Raw genomic sequence first — 21,488 nt, 5'->3', positions numbered from 1 at the left:
AGTTAGACATTACAAAGCTTGAAAAGAACTCTGCAAACTGATGATGCTGCATACTTTATGAATAACATGCAGCCACTTTGTGTATAGCTATATGGTGAAAAAATTATACGCATTCTTCCTGGGATCTTACTATTTTCATACAGGCTAATATTATTAGACTGTGCTTTTTTATTTGTAGGTAGATGATAACGTCACTAATGAATGAATATATTTTAGTTGTATATGCACAGCAGAAAGAGTCCATGTATCTATGATGACTTGACAACTTTTGCACCAGTAGCTATACTGCAGTCTCATTCATTAGTACTCACACCAAAATTAATAACTAAGTGAAGCTGCACATTCGGTCTTGTTGTACTAGTACAAATTAAATTTAGTCTTGAAATTAAATTTACGAATTGGTTAGCTTTAGAATTTCTAGCTGAATCAAGATCGCATTTAGTTGTCATGAAGCAACAAGCTATACCTCATAATAATAGAATACAAAAAGGAAATCACATAAAACATACCTACGTATACTGTGTGTGAGTCTACCATTGTTTCAAGTATTGGGAAAGATCTATCATAAGCTCTATGTAGTAGTAAGAACAATTAGTGCTTGGTTGACATTACTGGTAACGATTATTTTCTTATCATGTCTCAGAACTATTCCACCAGGTTGTATTATACCCTCAATGGTGGACTGATAAGTGCCATCTTCAGTAAACTCCAGTATGCAGTGGGTATAGGTGCAGCTAACTAGCAACCTTCCATCTGAGGTGTAATGGATGCCTCGAGGGTATTGTAATTGTTGTTTCTTGGGTCCTATAGTGGAGTCCACTATTATTGTAACAAATGTTCCATCTGGCTTAAAGACTTGAATCCTGTTGTTACTATGGTCAGAAACAAACACTTTGTCTTCATCTCTGTTGATGGCAATGGAGTGAGGCTCAGTGAATTCTCTAGGATTTTGTCCACGTTGTCCAAACGAGTATGTTTTATCCTTAGCAAACACTTGAATGCGATGGTTTCCATAATCACATACAAATAACCCCAATTTGTTTGAAAATGCTAAGCCACATGGACACTGTAGTTCTCCTTCTCCATATCCCTTCTTGCCATAACTCTTAACATATGCTAAGCCATGTGAACTAAGTTTATTGGTAATAGGATCATATGTCATCTTAAACTGTTGAACAATGTTATTATGATCTGCCACATACAAGTAGCTAAACACCCTGTCTACTGCAAGACCAGTGGGATTGTAAAATGTTCCCTTCCCTGTTCCCCTTGTCCCAAACACAAATGAAGATTGCAGCTGCTCATCAAACACTACCAAGTGATGACTGTCTCTGTCACTGATAATCAACTCATTCTTTATCCCATTTACTAACTGATAAGGATATCTGAATCGTTTTGTTTTTACACTATTTAGCACACTAATTCTGTGATTACAAATCATTTGTACGTCTACTTTTTTTGGTTCTAGCGGAACTGCAGATTGTCGTTCAGCATACAGAGTTGTAAAGGAAGGATTCCGTGACATTGATCCTTTGTCTTGTTCTTTTGATACATTTGCTGGTAGAGTTTTTAACTGATATGAAATCTTCTTGACCTCGCTCTTGACATTGTCACTCGCATTGTCAGCAGAATCATTTGGTAAATCTACATATAATCTTTCATCTGTAAATGTAAATGAGGTTGTTAGTGTACCAGACTGTCGTTCTGAACTGGAAACTTCTGCTTCTATTGGTGCGGTGGCCAAATCGCTTTCATTTTCGTTTAGCTTTCCCTCCAATCCATCACAGGTGCACCGTGCTAGCTTTTCATCTGCAGATTTCAATGCTGTATTGCATTCTTTCAGAAAAGCTATGCTATCTTCAGACATCTTGATAACTGTTTGTGTTGTTGTCTGCAGTTGGATTGTGTGCTCATGTAATTTCTTCATTTTTTCTTCGCCCCTTTTTAACTTTTGTTCAATTTCATCACGAAGCTCTCTAATAGTAGGCGCTGCTACTTCAGTGGTCCGGGTTTGAGTTCCCATCTCAGTGAAAGCATCCACCTTGGAATTGGCATCGTCTGCGTTATCCACTGAAATTGAAACTTCGTTGGAAGCCATATCGGTAGTCACGTGAATAAATGGGCTCCTTCCGGACACTTAATCATTAATTAGTCTCGCTTGAAAATGCCTGTTTTCTTTGTTCCTTTCAATATACTCACGGTGTGGCACACTGGCTTTCTTGGCTGCATGACACACTAGCGTGTGTCTTGATATGCATTTTGCAATGGAATTCCCTTAGTTCACTTTAGGCTTACTGAGTTACATTACAGTGACAGCATCTGGCACCGTATTGCCACCTCCCATCAGAATCAACTCCTACCATTACACTTTTTTCCCCTTCGACAATTCAATAGTGGAATAATTTTACAGAATCCTTAATTAATGCATCAAGTGTAGAACATTTTAAATCTTTATTATGTAATTCATGCCGGCTGACACCTGATGTTTTAAACAGTGAATTTTTCCCTGAAGGATATCATGTTTTCAGGAAGGATAGATCTGATGGGTATGGAGGAGTCCTGTTGGCTTGCGGCAATACAATCACCTGTCAGGAATTAAGTTTTGGCCATGACACTGAAGGAGTAATTTGTGAGATTACGTTAAACAGCCACTGAAACTTAATTATTTGCTCTTTCTACAGACCTCCTAATAAAGACATTTGTAGTGTTGAAAGTTTATGTGACCTTTTTTCAAACCTAACAACAACTTATTCCAACTCTCCTATCTGGCTGGTTGGGGATCTCAATTTACCAAACATTGATTGGGTTAATGGTTGTACAGATGGTGCTGCATACCCTCTTGCTGTATGTGACACTATGAGAAATTTTGTGCAGGAATATGGCTTCTCACAAGTAGTCAATTTCCCTACCAGAAGACACAATACTCTAGATGTGTTCATTACCAACAGACCATCCCTTATACACAGTTGCAATCCTGTTGCAGGAATTAGTGACCATGAGGCTATTTTAACTGAATCTTCTGTCACAATCACTCACCAGCCAGTCCACCAAAAGGAAGACATTTCTTTGGCATAGAGCAGATATGGTAGTTATAAAAGGAGTCAATTTAGTGATGATTTTTAAAGTAAATACTCCTTGTCCACACCAGTGGAGGTGTTATGGAATGAATTCAAACAAATGTGCTTCAAGTGCTTAGCTCAAGTACCATCTAAGCTTTCTTCCACCAATACAAAGCAACCATGGGTGACCTCTCACATTAAGCGCTTATCTCGTAAAAAACGCTCAAATTGTAATCATCACTGGGATACTTATCGTAGCTTTAAACACAAGGTTCAACAGGGATGTCGTTAAGCTTACAATGATTATATTGAAGGGCTAGTCAATTCAAATGGTTCTTTGTCAAAAAAGCTTTGGACTTACATCAAGAGTCAAAAGAAAGACCACTGTGGTGTGGCACCATTAAAGGTTAATGATGCTGTAATCAATGATAGCTTAGTTAAAGCACAAACACTCAATAAGTACTTTACATCAGTATTTACTCCAGTTACAACAGAAACTCCTCCAGAGTTACATGTACAATCTGCACTGGACATAAACCCTATCATAGTTGACACTAATGGCGTTTCTGAGCTGCTGCAATCTTTGGATATCCATAAAGCTTGTGGACCTGATGGAATACCAGCCCGTCTACTGAAAGAAACTATGGTCAGAACACATAAAACAAATAACTTCCAAGGCTAATAGAACTAAAGGTTTTCTTCAGTGTAACCTCCACAATTGTACACCAACAATTAAAGATGATTGTGCAAAGCAATGGTTAAGCCAATTTTAGAGTATACAGCTGTTGTCTGGGCACCTCATACTAAGAGGGACATTAATATGATTGAGAGGACACAACGACATGCAGCTAGATTTGTGACCAGCAATTACTCCCATCACACAAATGCTTACAGACCTTAATTGGCCTACACTTGCACAATGCAGAGATGAACTGAAAGCCATGATGTTTAAAATAATTAACCACCTTGTTGATATCCCACACCCATATCCACTGTACATAGTACCAGAGGTCATAATATGAGATTTATGCAACCAATGACACGGATTGATTCTTATATGTACTCCTTTTTCCCTTCGGCAATCAAATCTGGAATGATCTACCCCAAAATGTGATTGACTCTCATGATATTGATCAGTTCAAACAAAAACTAGCAATTATTTAATTTGTATACTTGTATGTATGTTGTGACCTGTGCACTATATTCTATTAGAGGTCTGCACAGTATTACCAATAATAATAATAACTAATAGTGTGCTCACTTGAGGTCTTGCACAGTAATAAAATACAATAATATACTGATACGCAGCAAAAACCACATAGAAAATGTTTGTCCAACCATCCAACCTGTGCACCAGTGATTCTCATGAAACCAGGTCATTGACAAGACCAGAAACCATCATAGAATCTCTCTTAACAAACTCCTCGAATTAAGGACACAATAGAAAAAACCTCCATAATAAATAAAGACAAAATTTTGATCACTGGTTTATACATTTTTTACCTCTGAAAGAGGAAAACCTCTATATTACAACAAAAAATTCTGGGTCCCGAATTGTTCGTAATAGAGAGGTTCCACTGTATTACTAAACAATAATAAAAATTATTAGTGTAGTATCTTACAAACTATAGGTACATGTTCAATTTGCTTTTCAAGGCTGGTGAATGTCACCTTGTTCATTGGCAAGCTGTTCCAAAGTCTAATGGCACTTGAGAATTGAAATAAGTTTGCAACTGCATGCCTAACTGTCAGGTGTGTTGGTGCCAATCAAATTGTATAGTACTGTATGTTTGTTATGGCATGGAATCCATTTTGTCTATCTTGTACGGTTTCCCACTAGTGTTGTAGCATTGATATAATTATTTGATAAGAGATAGGAAATATTCTGTATGTTGAACATCCTTGTCTTATACATTTACCCGTAGCCAAACCTTAACGTGTATTGTCTGCAGGCATGGAGTGGGGGAATACCTCGGGGGTAGGTAGGGGATTAGACAAACATTTAGGCCCCGGTAGTGGGGTTATTGCTCTTGCAGGGTATCAAATCCCCACCTTGTTCCCACATGGCCCGTACTGGGGGGGGGGGGGAAGGGCCTAACATTGATAGGTGCATTACTGTTCTGCTACTAATCATGTCCAGCCAACAGTCTGCTAAGCTACAATTTAATTCACTGTTTCCAAGTAGTGTACTTCAAGCTTGATGTTCATTTACTACATTACACATTTCAATGATGTTATAACTATAAGAGTTGAACAATAAAAGTTGACATCTATACTGCTTGTGTTTCCTCTGCAGTTGGCTGTACAAAATGTAGTAAGTAAACAAGTAGTGATCACTATACAGCAACATACCTGATGGTCCATGCTGGTGTCCTGAGAATTAAAAAAAAAGTTAGTGATATAGCAGTGTTGTACTTGAATGCTATTACTTGTGTGTATGCAAACAAAATGAACACAACAGTGCATGATGTCTGGTCATTGATGGAGTTGATATAATTGTGCTATGTAAACAACAAAATAACTCGCTCAACCAATATGAATTCACCAGAGAGTAAGAATATCTTTATCTTCGTCTCATTTCTGTCCCATGAAGCAAACATAAGTTTATAAAGGTGTGTTTGTTTATGTTGTGGTAAAATGTATTGTGTTACACAGTGAGTCAAGCCTCTACTCCATAGCCTGTTGCACTCGTGACTTATGATTGATTAAATGAGTGTTTGTAATTTATTTTCCATATACAGTCACTGTACAAATCAATTGCTTTGCTCTTCCTGCTATCAAAGAGTTCATAATATATATATATATATACTGAGGAGAGTGTCCTACTCTCATATACCCCTGTAGAAGGGTAAACTTCTGAGTTTGCCGGTTTTTCTTTGTATAATTAATGATGTCATTAGTTGAATATGGTATTGATTGAACGCGTGCCTAACAATGTCGCTAGCAACCAAATTAACTTCAGCTCTAAGTGTTTCTCACTGAACTACAATCGTTCCTTCATGAATACATAATACACATATTCTCATACTCATTTACACACAGTTTTACCTCTCCAGTTTCCTTTGATGCTTGTCTTCCTCCCATGGTGGTCTCTAGTTTATCCAGCTTGCAATGGATAAGGATATGAACACACTACACTATACTGATATTGCATTGAATAAATACAGTCCAGAGTTGTTCTAGTATCGCTTTCACTCCCTAGCCGAAAAAAGGAAGTTTTATGGCTGAACTTGCAAAGGCGCTAAAGCATTTGGTATTGATCACTAATTATTTAAAGTTTTCTAAACTATAGTCTAATAACTCTTGTTACATGAGCTGCCATAACATGAAAACATGCTTGTTCCAGTACAAAACCATTGGGAGTGAACACATGTTCACCTCTTTGATATTACTATATTTGGTGGGGGCTCAGGTGAACGCATACCTGACTATATCTGATTCAATCATATCATCTGGTAGATGATTCTATAGCTTTATTGTTCTGGAATTCTTGAAAAATTCAATTCTTGATTGCAAATAAATAATTTAAAAAACATATATTTAGGGGGACTGATTTCTGCATAGTTGGAGAGATGGCCAATCAAGTTGGCATAAAAGTGATGACACATTAGAATATCTATAAAGACTATTAAAACAAATCCGGACACTCTCTTTGGACTTGATGGATGTGACTCTGTGTACGTGGTGACCAAATGATCAGCAATTGCATACACCCCCTGTCAGTGCTCCACACACAATACAACATGTTGATATAGTTAACAGGATACATATGGTTGCACTTTGTCATCATCAATGATCAGGAGGTTCTCTCCTACACCAACCACTGCTAGTGATACGTTCTGTGATAAAAAGTGTTCTATTACCTTTGTGTATGTATGTGCTATGTGTCTAAGTGTACATGTGTGTGTAATGTACATGTGTAAGTATGTAGATGGATTAATAATTGCAGAAGTGGTCTAGAAGAATTAAATTAAAACCAACATTTGAGCTCCTTATAATGCAAAAAACAAAGATGTGTTGAAAATACAAAGATACTCTAATAGTGCAATCACCCTAATAGAGCATTCGGTTATCAGTTTATACACAGTTAGCAAAATTGTTTTCAAATATAAACAATATAATAACTGTTCCTGAAAAAACACAGGTATAAAGGAGTTCCTAAATATGTTGAAATTTCAAAAGACAGTATGGTGAAATACCCATACAGTTGGAATGTTTACAGTAAAACAACACAATAAAAAAAAAAAACAAGTTGATGTTGTGCTACTTCTAAAAACCAAGCACCCATGCAATTAATACTATCCCCTAACTAAATTAATCAGCTATGCATATAATTTAGTTTATGTTCATGTTATAGGTATTATTAATTCAGATAGATAATTAGAATTTGTAAATTCTGTAATTCAACATATTTCGTAATTCATGAATTATTTTGTAATTGGGTAATTATGTTGCTATGCACTGCTAAGGAAGCGTATTAAACTATAACAAACCACTTTAAACCGCAAATTATACACAGAAGTATCTTCTCAACTGTTTTATAGTGTGTCTATCGTATTTTCTCATGCGAATTGTATAGAGAAAGCCTCAAGGCTGTCCTTCATTTTCATTCACGTAAGTACGGGTAACGCCCCCCCTGCAACCTGAAGGATACGCTACTTCTGGTAGCCTAAGAGGCCTTCAGTGTTGTTTTAAAGTTGTTAAACATCTATAAAACTGAAAGGGAAGATTGTTCAAGAAGTATATGAAGAGTCGCCATACCCGTATTTCAGACCGACGAGAAGAAACCACCTCAGAGTAAAGTTTATGCGTGTGGAAGTTTAATAGACTTAATTTAGCTTTCAATTCTTACATGCTGGCTGCTTTTATAATTTTTAACGTTTTTGCTCATGTGGGTGTGTACGGACAAACAAACATAGGTAGGTAGATAGATAGGTAGGTACACACACACACACACACACACACACACACACATGCTTTTACGAAAACAATTTCAGTAAACCAGGCACACGCCCACAGCTGACCTTTGGCCGGCTGTGGGCATGCGCCTGGAACAACAACAAATGACAAATGGTTTAGCAGAATATTAAAAGAAATTCTCAAAAGATTGCTGACCCAAACAGGAAAAAAAGAGCTTCTGCTACAATTCATACTGTGCTTATTATAATGTCACTTGCATACAGCTGATGTGTTGAATATCAATCATTACCTGACTGGTTAGCTCAGCATCGCCAGGGAGACATTCCCTCAAGGCATTTAAGCCTTTGGTGATAAGATCTTCTAGTGAACCTGTGGGATAGTCAACATATAAGATTTACCAAGAAATTTTCATGGGATAATAAATTTGTGGTGATGATGTATTATGGTCCATGCATATCATCCACAAAAGTTTAACTTACAGTTCCATCATACATATTTACACTAGATGGTGTAACAAAAATTATAATTTTAAAAGGAAGGCATGTGGCTATACAAGGTTGTCTTTTTCTACAATATGCTTGCAAATCACTGGCCAACTTCTTAGCCTGGTTTCTAACATGTACTTCACATGTGTCTTATCTACACAAACACTATTACACGACATGCGTGCTATGACTACTACACTTAGCAAGGTACACTGTAGAAGACATCATAATCACTTACAGTCTCCGAGCTCATCAAGATGTTTCTCTAGGTAAGTTCTTGCTGACTACAGAATTAAACAAACAATAGTGTATTCATAGATATATCCATGAAATACATAGATAGAAAGCTAGAAAAGCTGATCAGCACTGTAAATACATGTTGTGCACAAAAACATAATTATATTTGTGGTAAAGATTTTTGTGATTTATTTGTGAGGGCTGCTATATTTTACTGTATATACTCTATTCCCATAAAACATCAACTCCAATTTTGACAAAGTCAGAGGACGAAAATTTGAATTGTATCGACCATTAAGCAACCCCAGTACATACCTGTGATCTTGCTCCAATTGCCATTGCCTTACAATCATAGTAGTTAGAAGATGGACAAGTTTGATAGAGGTGTGTTCCTTGACTCTGCATACAGTAAGACCGTATCATCAAACATCAGCCAACATACTACTCACATCACATCCAGCTATCAGCATGCCTACACCGTACGGCCGTCTACCATAAACTTGAGTGGAATATTGCATTTCTGAATTTGTGGGTGAAGGATAAGACAATATTAATTGTAAGTTGCTAGGATACTGTTGCCAACGGCAGTGACCAATCGTGACAGGGGCATCTCCGAGTCATGAAGAAATCGTGAATTCAAACATTCTGTCCTCATAAACCGACTGAATAAAAAACATTGTGAGAAGTGGAGTAGTATACAAACTAGTATACCTCAGTAATCTTCCATCAGAAGTTAGTCCAGCTATAGAGCAGCCGACGTGGTCATCAATTGGAAATATTTTCTTCTGATATGCTGACAATTCTGACATTGATCGCTATATATATAGCAGGATGGACATACATAAGGCACAATAACAAAAAAGAACAGCAAATTTTGACACAGTAAAGGCAATAAACTATTAAACACAATTTAAATTACATGTTTCTTTATCATACATGCCACACCTCATCACCTGAACAATTATGCCAATGAACGTACCTTGAGGGCTACCAAAACAACATGTGTCTTAGACTTGACACCAACAGTAGCAGAACCCTGAAAGAAAGTATACTACTACAAACAACGAACAACAGAATAACTATTGTCGGGTGCACTAAAATAACAAACTACGGTATTTTTGTCAGGGGAAGAGTTTCAAGCTGCGTAGGCTGAAGCAATGGGAGTAAGACTCCTTAAACAATGAAACAACTGTAGTAGTCACCATCTAGATATTGAACCTGTAACCTTGTAAACGCCAGGCCAATGCCCTCCTAAATCCAGCAATCTCTAACACAATTGCTTGTATCAGGAGAAACCACACTTAGCAAAGAATAAGCAAAAAAAAACAAAAAAAACAATGTGCATGCGTCATAGGTATATGTTGCAAAAATGGGTCAAGGCCTTCTCAAGCAAAATTCTCCCTGGACCTGTGACTTATTTCCCTGTAACTCTGTGATTCATGTGTCTCAAAAATTACATTCTTTGTTGACTTGGCACTAATATATAACTTTGGGCCTTTGAATTTTGACTGTGGTCACATGTACGACCCACAACAAAAACCCGTGTACATGTTATCTCCTTGTACAAGTGATGTTATGATACCTGTTTAACAGCTTCCATGGCATATTCAATTTGATGGATACGACCCTATCATGACACATACACGTACAGGGTTTTATAACACGATGGAGTGCGTTAACCTGTGGACTCCACACGGTCACGTCTGTATCGTATTGGTTCCTAAACTATAACACAACTTATAGTAGCTCAGTACACACACAGGGCCATACCATAACGATGAAGCTTGGAGACGATTCTGCTAACGTGTAAATGTATCACGTGAAACCTACAGTGGTGTTCGTCAATTGGAAAATTTGAAGTTTGAGTCTACCGCGTTGTAGGACCAGCTATATGGCTCATTTGAGTGGAGGTATCGTCTGTATTGATGGTATATTGGCTACCACGTGATGTATTTGTTGGTGTTGTTACAGGAAAGTGGACGCCATTCAAAGAGTTGCTGCACGTGGTCAGCGCGGCAGTTGTTGAGCGGCAACCTTCAGCTTATTACGAATTAGACGCACAATTGACAAAGAACAAGCCAAATTTGGTAGCATTGCTACAGCATGCGGTAAGAAATTAGTGTATAGCAAATGTACATACATACATGAATACATACATACGTAACATACATGCATACATACATACATACATACATACATACATACATACATACATACATACATACATACATACATACATACATACATACATACATACATACATACATACATACATACATACATACATACATACATACATACATACATACATACATACATACATACATACATACATACATACATACATACATACATACATACATACATACATACATACATACAAATTTGTACAGTGTCCTTGCTTGGCCCCTGTACTTAACGACACTCCATGCATAAGTGTATGTGATATCATGCTAAATATTTTCCATGTTATCTTCGTGAATGTGTGAGACAAGAGTGAGTTACAAACTGAAGAACACTGGCGAAAATAAGAAACCTGTGGTACATTTGTTATGTTATTCGTCGTTGGAAGAAACAGGGCCATTAAATTCCAGCTGCTCATTGGCTTGTACCGCAGAATTAACCCAGTTCCTTTTATTCCACTTTTGAATTGGCTATTAATATAACTAACTCACTCAGTATAGTGAATTTCCCTTCAGTTGTGCACAATTGCAAAAAAAAATCATTTTTTTGCCCATGGATCCCATTGATTTTGCCTCAAAAACATGGCATCTAGTAACCATTGCTAACTTAAAATGATGTGAATGGATAACCTCCATTGTGTGAACTTTTGAAATGTGCTTGTTTGTCTTGTTTCAGAAATTCAGATACTTTCACAAATTTGTAACCCACCAAAAGCCCATTATTGCACATACACTAAAATAATTTTTGCTAGTCAAGAAGCTTTGCATGTGGCATATGGAGGGTTTGCATGTGAAATGCATTATGACATAAATACTTGTCAGAGATATTTGTGAGGTCAATAGCTGTGGTCAAAATCCTTAAATTTACTGCCACTGCAAAATTAATATTCGACTTGTCTGCTAGTATTCAGTATTCATTTCTAACCTTATATCCTAACTTCGACAGAGATGCTGGTATTTGGGTAATTTGAGGTGATGTGTTTACTCCATTATGAAAATTAACAACACACAAATGGTGGTTTTTATAACACACGCCATAATACTTTTTGTGTGCAAATGAATAGAGGAGGCAAGGAAACACTAGTCTGACAAGTGTAGTATATGCATTATTGACATTTGCACTAAGTATCAAGCTATATATTAGAAACAAATACTACTGAATACTAGGTAATAATTTAAGGCGAGCATGTACAATAGTAGATTAGTTGTGAGTTCTAATGTTTTGTGTGACTTGATCTCAACTATCATACAAGTGGCTAACCTTGTAGAACTATAGTATGTTCACGTTGAGCTGAATCCTCAAAAACATTTAATAACTCATGGATCACGATCTTGAAATTTGGCTCATTTGTAGTACTGCTTGACCCACTAAAACTATTTCGAAATCTTGTTGTTCAAATGTTTGACATAATATTTATGGCCAATCAAAAATTTTCACAATACATTTCCTATGGGAAAGCTATATACACTTGTAAGTACACTGTCCATTACAGCCCTTTCCCGAACTTGTAATGGAGACACCTTTGCTGTTACCAATAATTATTTGGTTGGCTGAAATGTTAACTCTGTTGAGAAAAAAATCCACTTTTAATTTTTAGCTGTTTTTCAGGATTCAGCTCAATGTGAACATACTATAAGCAAACATCTTTTTCTACACTGAGCCATATGAATGGTCATTACCTTCATCCTTATTCCCAGCAAGTGATGGCTGTTAAATGTTTTATATATGTATGTGATTTTAGTGTTTTTGAATCAATTTTTTTATGCAAAACATTTACCTGTGGTTACTTGGACTTTCTGTTTCATCTCGTCTAGCCGAAGAATGCAACCCATCGCAGTGAAGTATTCTCTGCAGCTACCTCACCCATCAAGTTGCCAGGATACACAACCCAACAAACCTTCCCTCAGTCATTCATCGATGAGGCACTTATTTTGAGTGACATTCTTGACCTCAATGAGTACTCATCAGTTGAATTGCTGCTGACAGCCGAACAGCAGCAACCAAGATTTCCTGGGCTAACTCGTGGACTTGTTAGCGTCCTACTTTATCATGATGGCAGACAATGTGTGGTTAGGGCTCTCAAGACATTGATACAAGCCAGGGATGGAGTATCGTGGAGCTATGAGCTTGATGACAATGTTCAGTTTCTCATTATGAGTTTTACTAATGAACTACTTGAAGATGGGTTAGTGGAAAAGATTCTAAATCTCTTAGAGAACCTTACTGTTCATGGGGAGTTGGAGAAGCTTCGTAAAGGCTGTGCTGTAGGGGATGAGAAACACAAAGCACAACTAATCGATTTAATTGAAGAGCAGAGAAATCTTCTTGCTGAGTGTATCTTTTACTGGGTGTGTCAGAATCCTTTCCCCAGCCAGCAGACAATTGCAATATTGCGTCACCTCAAAACTGTTCCTCCACCAGCAGATGGAGTCCTGGACACCGTCACATTAACACTATTTATGGCTGTGCTGTATTGTTTTAATATTGGGGAGTCAAGTGCAGACCACCTGTCTGACTCTTTGGTGGACAGCAAGTACCCTCTGAGCAGTGATGCTTGTTTCTTGTCGGCAGTTCATCGGGTTATGACAGAGCCTGGTGATTGGACGGATCCTTCTCTACAAGCAGCTGTGAAGTTTGGTTGGGCAGTTTTGTTGAGGGAGTGCTCTAATTGGGAAGCATTTAGTGGTAAAATTTGTGTGTTGTTGTTATGCATATTGTTTTGTGAGAAGTGCCTCAGAATTTTGAATCTTTTTATAGGGACCAAATTCAATTGTTATGTGGGTTTTAAAGATGTTGCATCAAACTTACATCTGCTCTTATTCTTGAAGTTTTTATTTGTTTATTTATAACCTTCACTGTATTGTAGTTGTACGGTGTATTGTAGTTGTACAGTGTATTTTAGGATGGTACTTGCCCGTGTGTATGTAGTAATGTGTTTGCGTGCACTGTGGTGTACATGAATGTATCATACAGTACAATAGTAACTGTATAGTAGGGACCACAAAGGAGTAGGCGTGGCCCACGAAATAATATCACCCAAAAACCAGCCTCAATTTTCTCTGATGACGATGAGGCAGTATTGGTTAGGTAAAACTAAGCCCAAACAAGCTTTCAGATCAACCTGAAACGCTTTCAACAAGTTGCTATGGAATTTTAAAAAAAAATTATTCAGTGGAATTTTCTGCTGACTAAGTAACTGACTGACTGACTGATGCCTTCAGACAAGCATAACTCGATAACGGCAAAGGCTACAGGCTTGATTTTTTCACTGTTTGACGTTGTTTTGGCCCAACAGGTGCCTTTTGGCATACCGCAGTATGTACAATGCATTCTTCATGTACTTACCAGTGTCCTTCTTTGTGTCCCATTCATCTTTGCTGACAGTGAAAGGTGTCGATTTGGCAGTAGCACGTGACGGCTTCCCTTCGTAATGGAAATCGTCCGTATTTTTCATAGTGGCTATTTTGGTGCTTTTCAAACAGTTCTTGATTCATACTGCTGTGTAACGGGTTGAACATAGCCGACAACGAAGTGTAATGGATACTTCACTTTTCAGACGATCATAAATATAATTGGGATGCGCGGCACTATTTCTTTCTTTTGGTATGCGTGGATTGTAGAGGTGTTTTTCAAACTCGAAATGCTGTGTTACGGGTTGAACACAGCTGACAACCAAGTGTAATGGACACTTCACTTTTCAGATGATAATTGATATGGCTGGGGCGCACGGTGCCATTTCAGATGCGGTATGCGTCGGTTCACCGGTCATAATAAAATTATTTACAAAAAAAGTTAACAAACAAGTACATGAAAAAATTTGGAATTTTCAACTAGAGTAGGGACCATAGCACATCGATAAAAAGTACTGAAACAAGAAGTGTTATATCCCTACTGTGCTCAAGATACCATAACGGAAATGTACAGTAGGGATATAACACTTCTTGTTGTTTTACGGTGATTTAATATCATGAACTACTCCAACTTGTTTCAGTACTTTTTATCAATGTGCTATGTTCCCTGCTGTAGTTGAAAATTCCAAATTTTTTCATGCACTTCTACTAGTGTGGCGTGCGTGTGTGTGTGTGTGTGTGTGTGTGTGTGTGTGTGTGTGTGATTAATATGTATAGTGGACACTTGGTTATCCTAATTTCAATGGTTTCAGGCAATGGTAGAAATGTTCAGACAAGTAAACAAATAACTGATACCCATGCATGTCCTGTAGTACATGTATCTTTGAAATATTCTAATAGAACAGTCATTTTGAATTTCAGATAAGCAAGGGTCAGACTGCTGTACTGTATTATATAAATACATCTTTTACAGACAATGAAGAACTAGCTGAAGACGAAGCCTTGTTAGACGATGTTGTCAACAAACAAGTGTTCTTATTCCTTCGAGAAGCTGTGATTGGCTCTAGTGGTTTCCACCAGGAGGAGTACTTTGTGCGACGTTTTCATTGGCTAGTCACAACCTTCATCACCCTAATGCCTTTAAAGGTGTGACATCTCTGTATGGCAGTAAACATTTCTTTTGCATTTGTGTGGACAGAGAGCATTCATTGATAGGTTGAATTTACAAATTCTATGAATTTTCTCAACTGTTCACATCTAACAGCCTGCATGGGTTGTACTGCACTATCAGCTGTCCAACTCCCTGAGTTAGTTTTTACAAAGTGTAAAAGCAACTGACTGTTCCATTACTCTTTATCATTACATACTATCCTACTTTACAGCGTACAAGCAAAATAATAGCTGATGTTTTGTTAAAGAAGTAAAGAGAAGCCCTACGTACAAAACAATTGATCTGGGACTAATTGGTTTATAAGAATGGCACAATCTAATAAGATCATTAGTGTTTCTGCTGAGTTGTGTTAATAATGAGGTGAACGTTTACTCATGATCACAACTGATTATAACAATTTGATATACTGTACAGCCCTGTGTCAGATGTTGACTGTCCACTTCTTAGTGATGTACAATATACCGAAAAATTACCAACATTGCAATATTTCTTTAATACTGATATCGTATCGAATCTCAATATTTTTATAACTGATATCAATATTTATCGTATAGTCAATATTTTGCTACAATTTTCAATATATTGAGTAATATTTTGATAATTTACAACTTTTGGTATGTCATTGTGTAATCACGGTAGACTCAGTTCTGTACAGTTTAGCCATTTTAAAAAGCGTCTGCCAGTTTCCAAGGCTTGTTATTACAGTAGCTTCATCACAAATTCTATAAAGCATAGCTGCTAATTATAAACATTTTCCCCATGCAATTAATCAAAAGAAAATTAATACCAAAAAAGTATCGAAATTTCAATATTTTACCAATTATCATATCGATATCATACCGAAACCAAATCCTAAAATCGCACATCACTACGGCGCTGCTACTATTGTCTTTATAATTTTTGCAAGGGGCCTACAAAGTTTGACTTTTCTGTTACCCTCTAATGTGGTACTGGGTCATATGGAATTCCTTCACTCATGCAGTTGTGGTCACCTATAATGATTCCTATTGTACTGGAGACATAAGGTTATCACGGTGGTGTATAGCTGTTGTGTAGTTTTTTTTGTGCTATTTTCATGAAGTTGTTAGGTGAGTGAGTGGCACTGGCAACTCTTACACCTGAAATTTAACCCATCCTATATGATCTGTATGAGAAATATTTTATTTCATATTTAGATCAAGGAACTCCATAATCGATGCAGTGAAGATGTGGGGTTAATGCCTAGGAGACCAGCCAATCAGAAGCAACCTACAATAGCTGTGCCCACTGGAAAGAAAGATATGGAATCCCTGATGATGATGGTAAGCCAAGGTGTTACAAATACCAACTGTGTGATTACATGACAGGTGAAGTTCCCAGGTGGAACTTCAGGTAGTGATTTGCATGTCGGTTGCCAGTCGTACAAAAATTCTGAATGGGACTCATGTGAAAGCCTACCAATGGTAGGTGACCAGACTTTTTCAATTGAAAAATTCTTAGAAATATTAGATTAACTGTTTTTCATGTGATACTGTATCACTAGCAAAAGGAATTGTAACTGACGGCTGTCTCACAATTTACCGTACCCATACCTTCACCTGTGAGACATGGTACAACCTCCTGTGGGTTACTAATCCTGCCCCAGGAGGATTTTTCTACACTGACTCATAGCACCTGAGTAGCTAGCACACAGGTATCCTATTGGCTAGGTGTGACTGTGCTAGCATGGTAGTGCTATGCTTTGTGTATGTTTGTGCATGTTGTATTAAATTACATGGAAAACAGGTATATGCTTTTTTTATCCAGACACACACCATTATAGGCTGCCTTATGTACTGTGTACATTGTTACTATTACTGTCGTTTGTAGATTGGTGAACTGTATGGTAGTGATGTGCACCAATTGGAATTATGTCTCGACTACTGGCCAGGTAGTGGTAGTGGAGAAGTGACTGTTATGAGAGGACCACACTATACTAGAGTATCTCATAAACAGGTTAGTGGTTACTGTGTTTACAATGTATATGTGTGGTATATGTGTACAATTACACAGCAACAAAAAATTGGATTTAATATTGTACACTACTCCAGCTTGTTTCAGTACTTTTTATTGATGCGCTATGTTCCCTATTCTAGTTCCAATAATTTTTGTATACTTGTTTGTTAACTTTTTTTGTAAAATATAAGTATTATGACTGGTGAACCCACGCATATCGCATCTGAAATGGTGTTGCGCACCCCAGCTATATCATTATCATCTGAAAAGTGAAGCATCCATTATGCTTCGTTGTCAGCTATGTTCACCCCGTTACACAGTAGTACGAATCAAGAGCTGTTCAAAAAGCACCTCTGCAATCAAAGTAGCCACTATGAAAAATATGGACAATTTCCGTTACGAAGAGAGCCATTATGTGCTACCACCAAAATATACACTTTTCACTGTCAACAAAGATGAATGGGACACAAAGGAAGACACTGGTAAGTCCTTGAAGAATGCATTGTACGTACTGTGGTATGCCATAAGGCACCTCTCGGGCCGAAGTGACATTGAACAGTGAAAAAATCATCAAGCCTACGAGTTACACTTGTCTGAAGGCATCAGTCAGTCACTAGAAAAATTCTGTTAAATAAATTATTATTATTTTTTTAAATTCTGTAGCAATTAACTTGTTGAAAACATTTCGAGTTGATCTGAAAGCTTGTTTGGGCTTAGTTTTACCTAACCAATACTGCCTCATCATTGTCTGGAAAACGTGAGGCTGATTTTGGGCGATGTTTTTTCATGGGCTACGCCCACACCTTTATGGTCCCTACTATGCAGTACTATTGTACTGTATGATTAAGAGATGATTGTGGGTTAAGGAATGTTAGTCTTAGTTTTGAATGTTGGTGTTTCTTTAATGACACATTACTATTGTGTTGTAGGTTACACTGAACAAGTTTGTACGACAGTGCAGCTCTTACCTCCCTTCAAACTTGTTTGTTTCATTTCTACACATGTTAAATGGCTTATGCACTGGTGCAAAAGCTGCTGGTTGTGTATTTGATGCCCTGAAGACATGGCGACAGCCTGGGGCTGTCAATAACATCTCCTGGGACCACTTCTATGGTTCACTACAACAGTATTCCATGGGACTAAAACAGGTTAACATATATACATATTAACATATAAAGTATATACATGTACATGTATATACTTTTTATATATATATTGTGTATACTGTTGAAATGAGTTGTTTGTATATTGAGGCTTCAGTGAATCTTTTAACATCTAATGCATGACATATAGACACATTTCAGAATTTGTTGTCCTTGGAAGTCTAGTTGTATAAAGTAAGTTGCTCTAATAGAGCAGTCACTAGTATCTACTCACATTGAAGCTTATCAACTCCATTGACCACTTATTGTATGTTGTAGATGTTACTGAATAGCTTTGCATTCTGTGACTTTGCCTCCTGTTCCCTACCATGTGGCATTTCAAAATGTAAAGTTTATGTCTCGCATGATCATTAAATGTTTTGGCCTGGAATATTATGATAGTGATATTAGCTGGTTTTGGGATCTTAAAATTCTTAAGCATTTTTGCTGTCGGTAAACTATGTGGTGATTTCAGCATGTACACATATGTTAATACTTCCTCTAGAACATGGGTACCCCTCAGACAACCAGTGGATGTGCTGTTACTCCAGAGGAGCTAGCTGGACTAGAAGCTGTTCTGCAACTAATAAGAAATGTCACAGACCAGGTACTACTAACATGTGTAAGCTTGTCCATGAACCATTCAAGCACAAGTTGCTATGGCATGATTTGACATGATACACAAGGATGCATTGATAATGATAGTAGAGTGTAGGCAGGACTTAGGCATCATATCGCTGCAGTATGATTGTAGACCAATTCACCCTGATGGTTTGTGTGTTCTTATTGTGGTTAATGGTTTTTTGTTTGTTGTTTTGTTAGAATGAGATGGCTCGTGTTGCGATGGTAGAGAATAAGGCTTGGTCACCAGTCCAGTCCCTGTTCACCCTGCTGTCATGTGCTGTCCCATATAGCCTCAAGGCAGAAGTTTTGTTGACTCTTGCAAGTTTTGCCAAGTCACCAGAAGTGGCCACCTCCATGTGGCACATCTTAGAAATGTCACAAGTGAGTATATGACTTTAGTTTGTATTAGTGAGTATGGACTTTATACAGTACCAAAGGTTAATAATACGATGTTAGTACAGTTGAACCCCTCTTAACGGACACCCCTAAATGGCGGACAGCCACTTTATTACAGACAATTAATAAAATCCCAAATGCAACTTCCAATACCTGTGTGTATTAATGCCTCCTCAATAGCAGACACCTCTCTATTCCGTAAGCCGGACACTGCACAATTCCCAGACATGGCAAGCACTACAGTACAACACTTTGCTAATCACAGTCACAAGTAACAAAGGTTCATTGCCAGTTACAACAATCTATTGAACTACATTATTTAATGCAGAAAGCACTGTCCTCTGTATTGCCTATTCTACAAAGTGCAAAACAAAAAAAAGTGCTGAAGTTATGGGAAGCCATATGAGTATGTATACAAGTACAGTACTGCTGTTAAATGTTCTTACCCGGGTCTTCTGAAAGTAGCTGGTGCACTTTAAGAATTGCACTACAGGATTTCAAGCTATAAAAAGTAGTGAAACAAGAGATGAACAATGGTAGCTATTACAGCATAGCTCAGTGGGAAATCCCTACTTTGGCATTGAACACAAAATAATTGTTATACCATGCCAAAGTAGGGATTTAACACTGAGCTATATATGCTGTAATAGCTACCATTGTTCATCTCTTGTTTCACTACTTTTTATAGCTTGAAACCTTACTTCATTTTTAAATTTATAATTTTTAATATACTAGTTTGTTTAGTTTTTTTGTTAAAGCATACAGCTAGCTATAAACATGTGACTGTTTTATTAGAGTGACTGCTGTATTAGAGTATCTCTAGTCAGCCTGCAAAGATGTGTTGCCCCAAAAAGGGGTGTGGTCATTGTGGTTTCAATCGATTATTAGACTAGAGTATCTCGAATCAGCCTACCAACTTGAAGGTGTGTGGTCACAAATACAGCTAGTGTAAAAGGGGCGTAGCCATTGTGGTCTCGATCGATAATAGTAGAATAAAGAATGGGTGTGATCTTGTGACCTATCGTGGAGTACCGGTACCTCCGTACAGTAGCGTAGTCTAGGCGCCTTAAATAATTTTGTGGCGTCTATTATGCTGCTTAAAGGAAGTGTTGATATGGAAATTAATGCCTTGATATGGTTTCGTTGGATGAAGAAGACAAGCAGCCTGATTGAAGATAAAGAAAGACAAGGCGCACAGGGCACACACTCTTTGGAACCCCAAAAGGCACATCCCACCAGTGAGTTTGTTGTTGTGGCATAAAACGATGACCATGCGCTGTTTCGTTTGGGCTCTAGGCTTGCAACTGTGGTCAGTGAGGGAGTGAGACGAAATTTCGAGTTTTGACAATTTAAAAAAAAAATCTATATCCAGCCGCCAGTAAGTGTTTTCTTGTTTTTAACACTACATTTGATGTTAGATGGACTAATATTATTCCGTAAAGGTGATTTTCGTCACGTAATAAGTTTCTAAGCTGGTTTTTAAGGCTAGTATTTTTGGCAGCATGCGTCACTTTTGATGCAAACCCTACTTAAACAGTACTACCATACTGTTTGATAATCTTTATAGCCAGCCATCTTGATAACTAATCAAATACGGAGTAATCCGGACAAGTCTTTATGGGAGAATATAGCTATGAAATTTTTGTGTTGCCTAAATGTCTGGATAGTGTAGTAGAGGCCACACACACCATGTTCAATAACATCAATTCTGTTGCTATTAAACTGATCATATCTGGTTCACATCATGCCATAACCCATCTTGCTCCACCACTTGGTCTAGTCTTGTGCATTGAAACTGATTATTTAAAATTTTTAGAAAACCCCTTAAGTAAGGACACCTCCATATAACGGACATATATCATTTCCCCAATGGCGTTCATCTTACAGGGGTTCCACTGTATCTGTAAGTGTAGCTGAGCTATAGACTTGCGAATTATATATTTAAG

General features: G+C 37.5%; 2 protein-coding genes across 2 annotated transcripts in view; one reads left to right on the top strand and one right to left on the bottom strand.

Moving 5' to 3' along the window:
* Positions 1 to 5,233: 5,233 nt before the first annotated feature.
* Positions 5,234 to 10,586, bottom strand: LOC136259699 (proteasome subunit alpha type-1-like). The gene is made up of 14 exons (XM_066053205.1): positions 10,472 to 10,586; positions 10,382 to 10,426; positions 10,284 to 10,328; positions 9,681 to 9,737; positions 9,413 to 9,516; positions 9,275 to 9,363; positions 9,151 to 9,221; positions 9,017 to 9,100; positions 8,703 to 8,748; positions 8,269 to 8,348; positions 6,827 to 6,898; positions 6,108 to 6,164; positions 5,412 to 5,432; positions 5,234 to 5,359 (listed from the first exon to the last, which is right to left on the bottom strand). Exons 1-14 carry the CDS (start codon positions 10,472 to 10,474, stop codon positions 5,330 to 5,332), a joined length of 804 nt encoding a protein of 267 aa, XP_065909277.1. The 5' UTR covers positions 10,475 to 10,586; the 3' UTR covers positions 5,234 to 5,329.
* LOC136259698 (nuclear pore complex protein Nup205-like) overlaps positions 10,515 to 21,488 on the top strand; it is a 50,432-nt gene continuing 39,458 nt past the window's right edge. The window contains exons 1-9 of the mRNA XM_066053204.1: positions 10,515 to 10,611; positions 10,673 to 10,809; positions 12,700 to 13,570; positions 15,209 to 15,381; positions 16,582 to 16,707; positions 17,255 to 17,380; positions 18,310 to 18,528; positions 19,028 to 19,129; positions 19,345 to 19,527. Of these exons, the coding sequence (XP_065909276.1) occupies positions 10,593 to 10,611; positions 10,673 to 10,809; positions 12,700 to 13,570; positions 15,209 to 15,381; positions 16,582 to 16,707; positions 17,255 to 17,380; positions 18,310 to 18,528; positions 19,028 to 19,129; positions 19,345 to 19,527 (1,956 nt within the window). The 5' untranslated portion in view covers positions 10,515 to 10,592. The remainder of the gene's footprint in view (positions 10,612 to 10,672; positions 10,810 to 12,699; positions 13,571 to 15,208; positions 15,382 to 16,581; positions 16,708 to 17,254; positions 17,381 to 18,309; positions 18,529 to 19,027; positions 19,130 to 19,344; positions 19,528 to 21,488) is intronic.

This window comes from Dysidea avara, chromosome 7 (assembly GCF_963678975.1).
Source record: "Dysidea avara chromosome 7, odDysAvar1.4, whole genome shotgun sequence".
Classification (NCBI taxonomy): Eukaryota; Metazoa; Porifera; class Demospongiae; order Dictyoceratida; family Dysideidae; genus Dysidea; species Dysidea avara.
The sequence above is the reverse complement of the archived record's forward strand: the minus strand, read 5'-3'. Positions and strand labels throughout refer to the sequence as shown.

What these genes read in the sequence shown, in the direction of transcription:
- LOC136259699 (XM_066053205.1), bottom strand. An exon ending in TGCTGATAGCTGGATGTGAT is followed by an intron (nt 9,101 to 9,150) that starts GTGAGTAGTATG and finishes TACTGTATGCAG; the next exon opens with AGTCAAGGAACACACCTCTA. An exon ending in CAATTGGAGCAAGATCACAG is followed by an intron (nt 8,749 to 9,016) that starts GTATGTACTGGG and finishes TTAATTCTGTAG; the next exon opens with TCAGCAAGAACTTACCTAGA.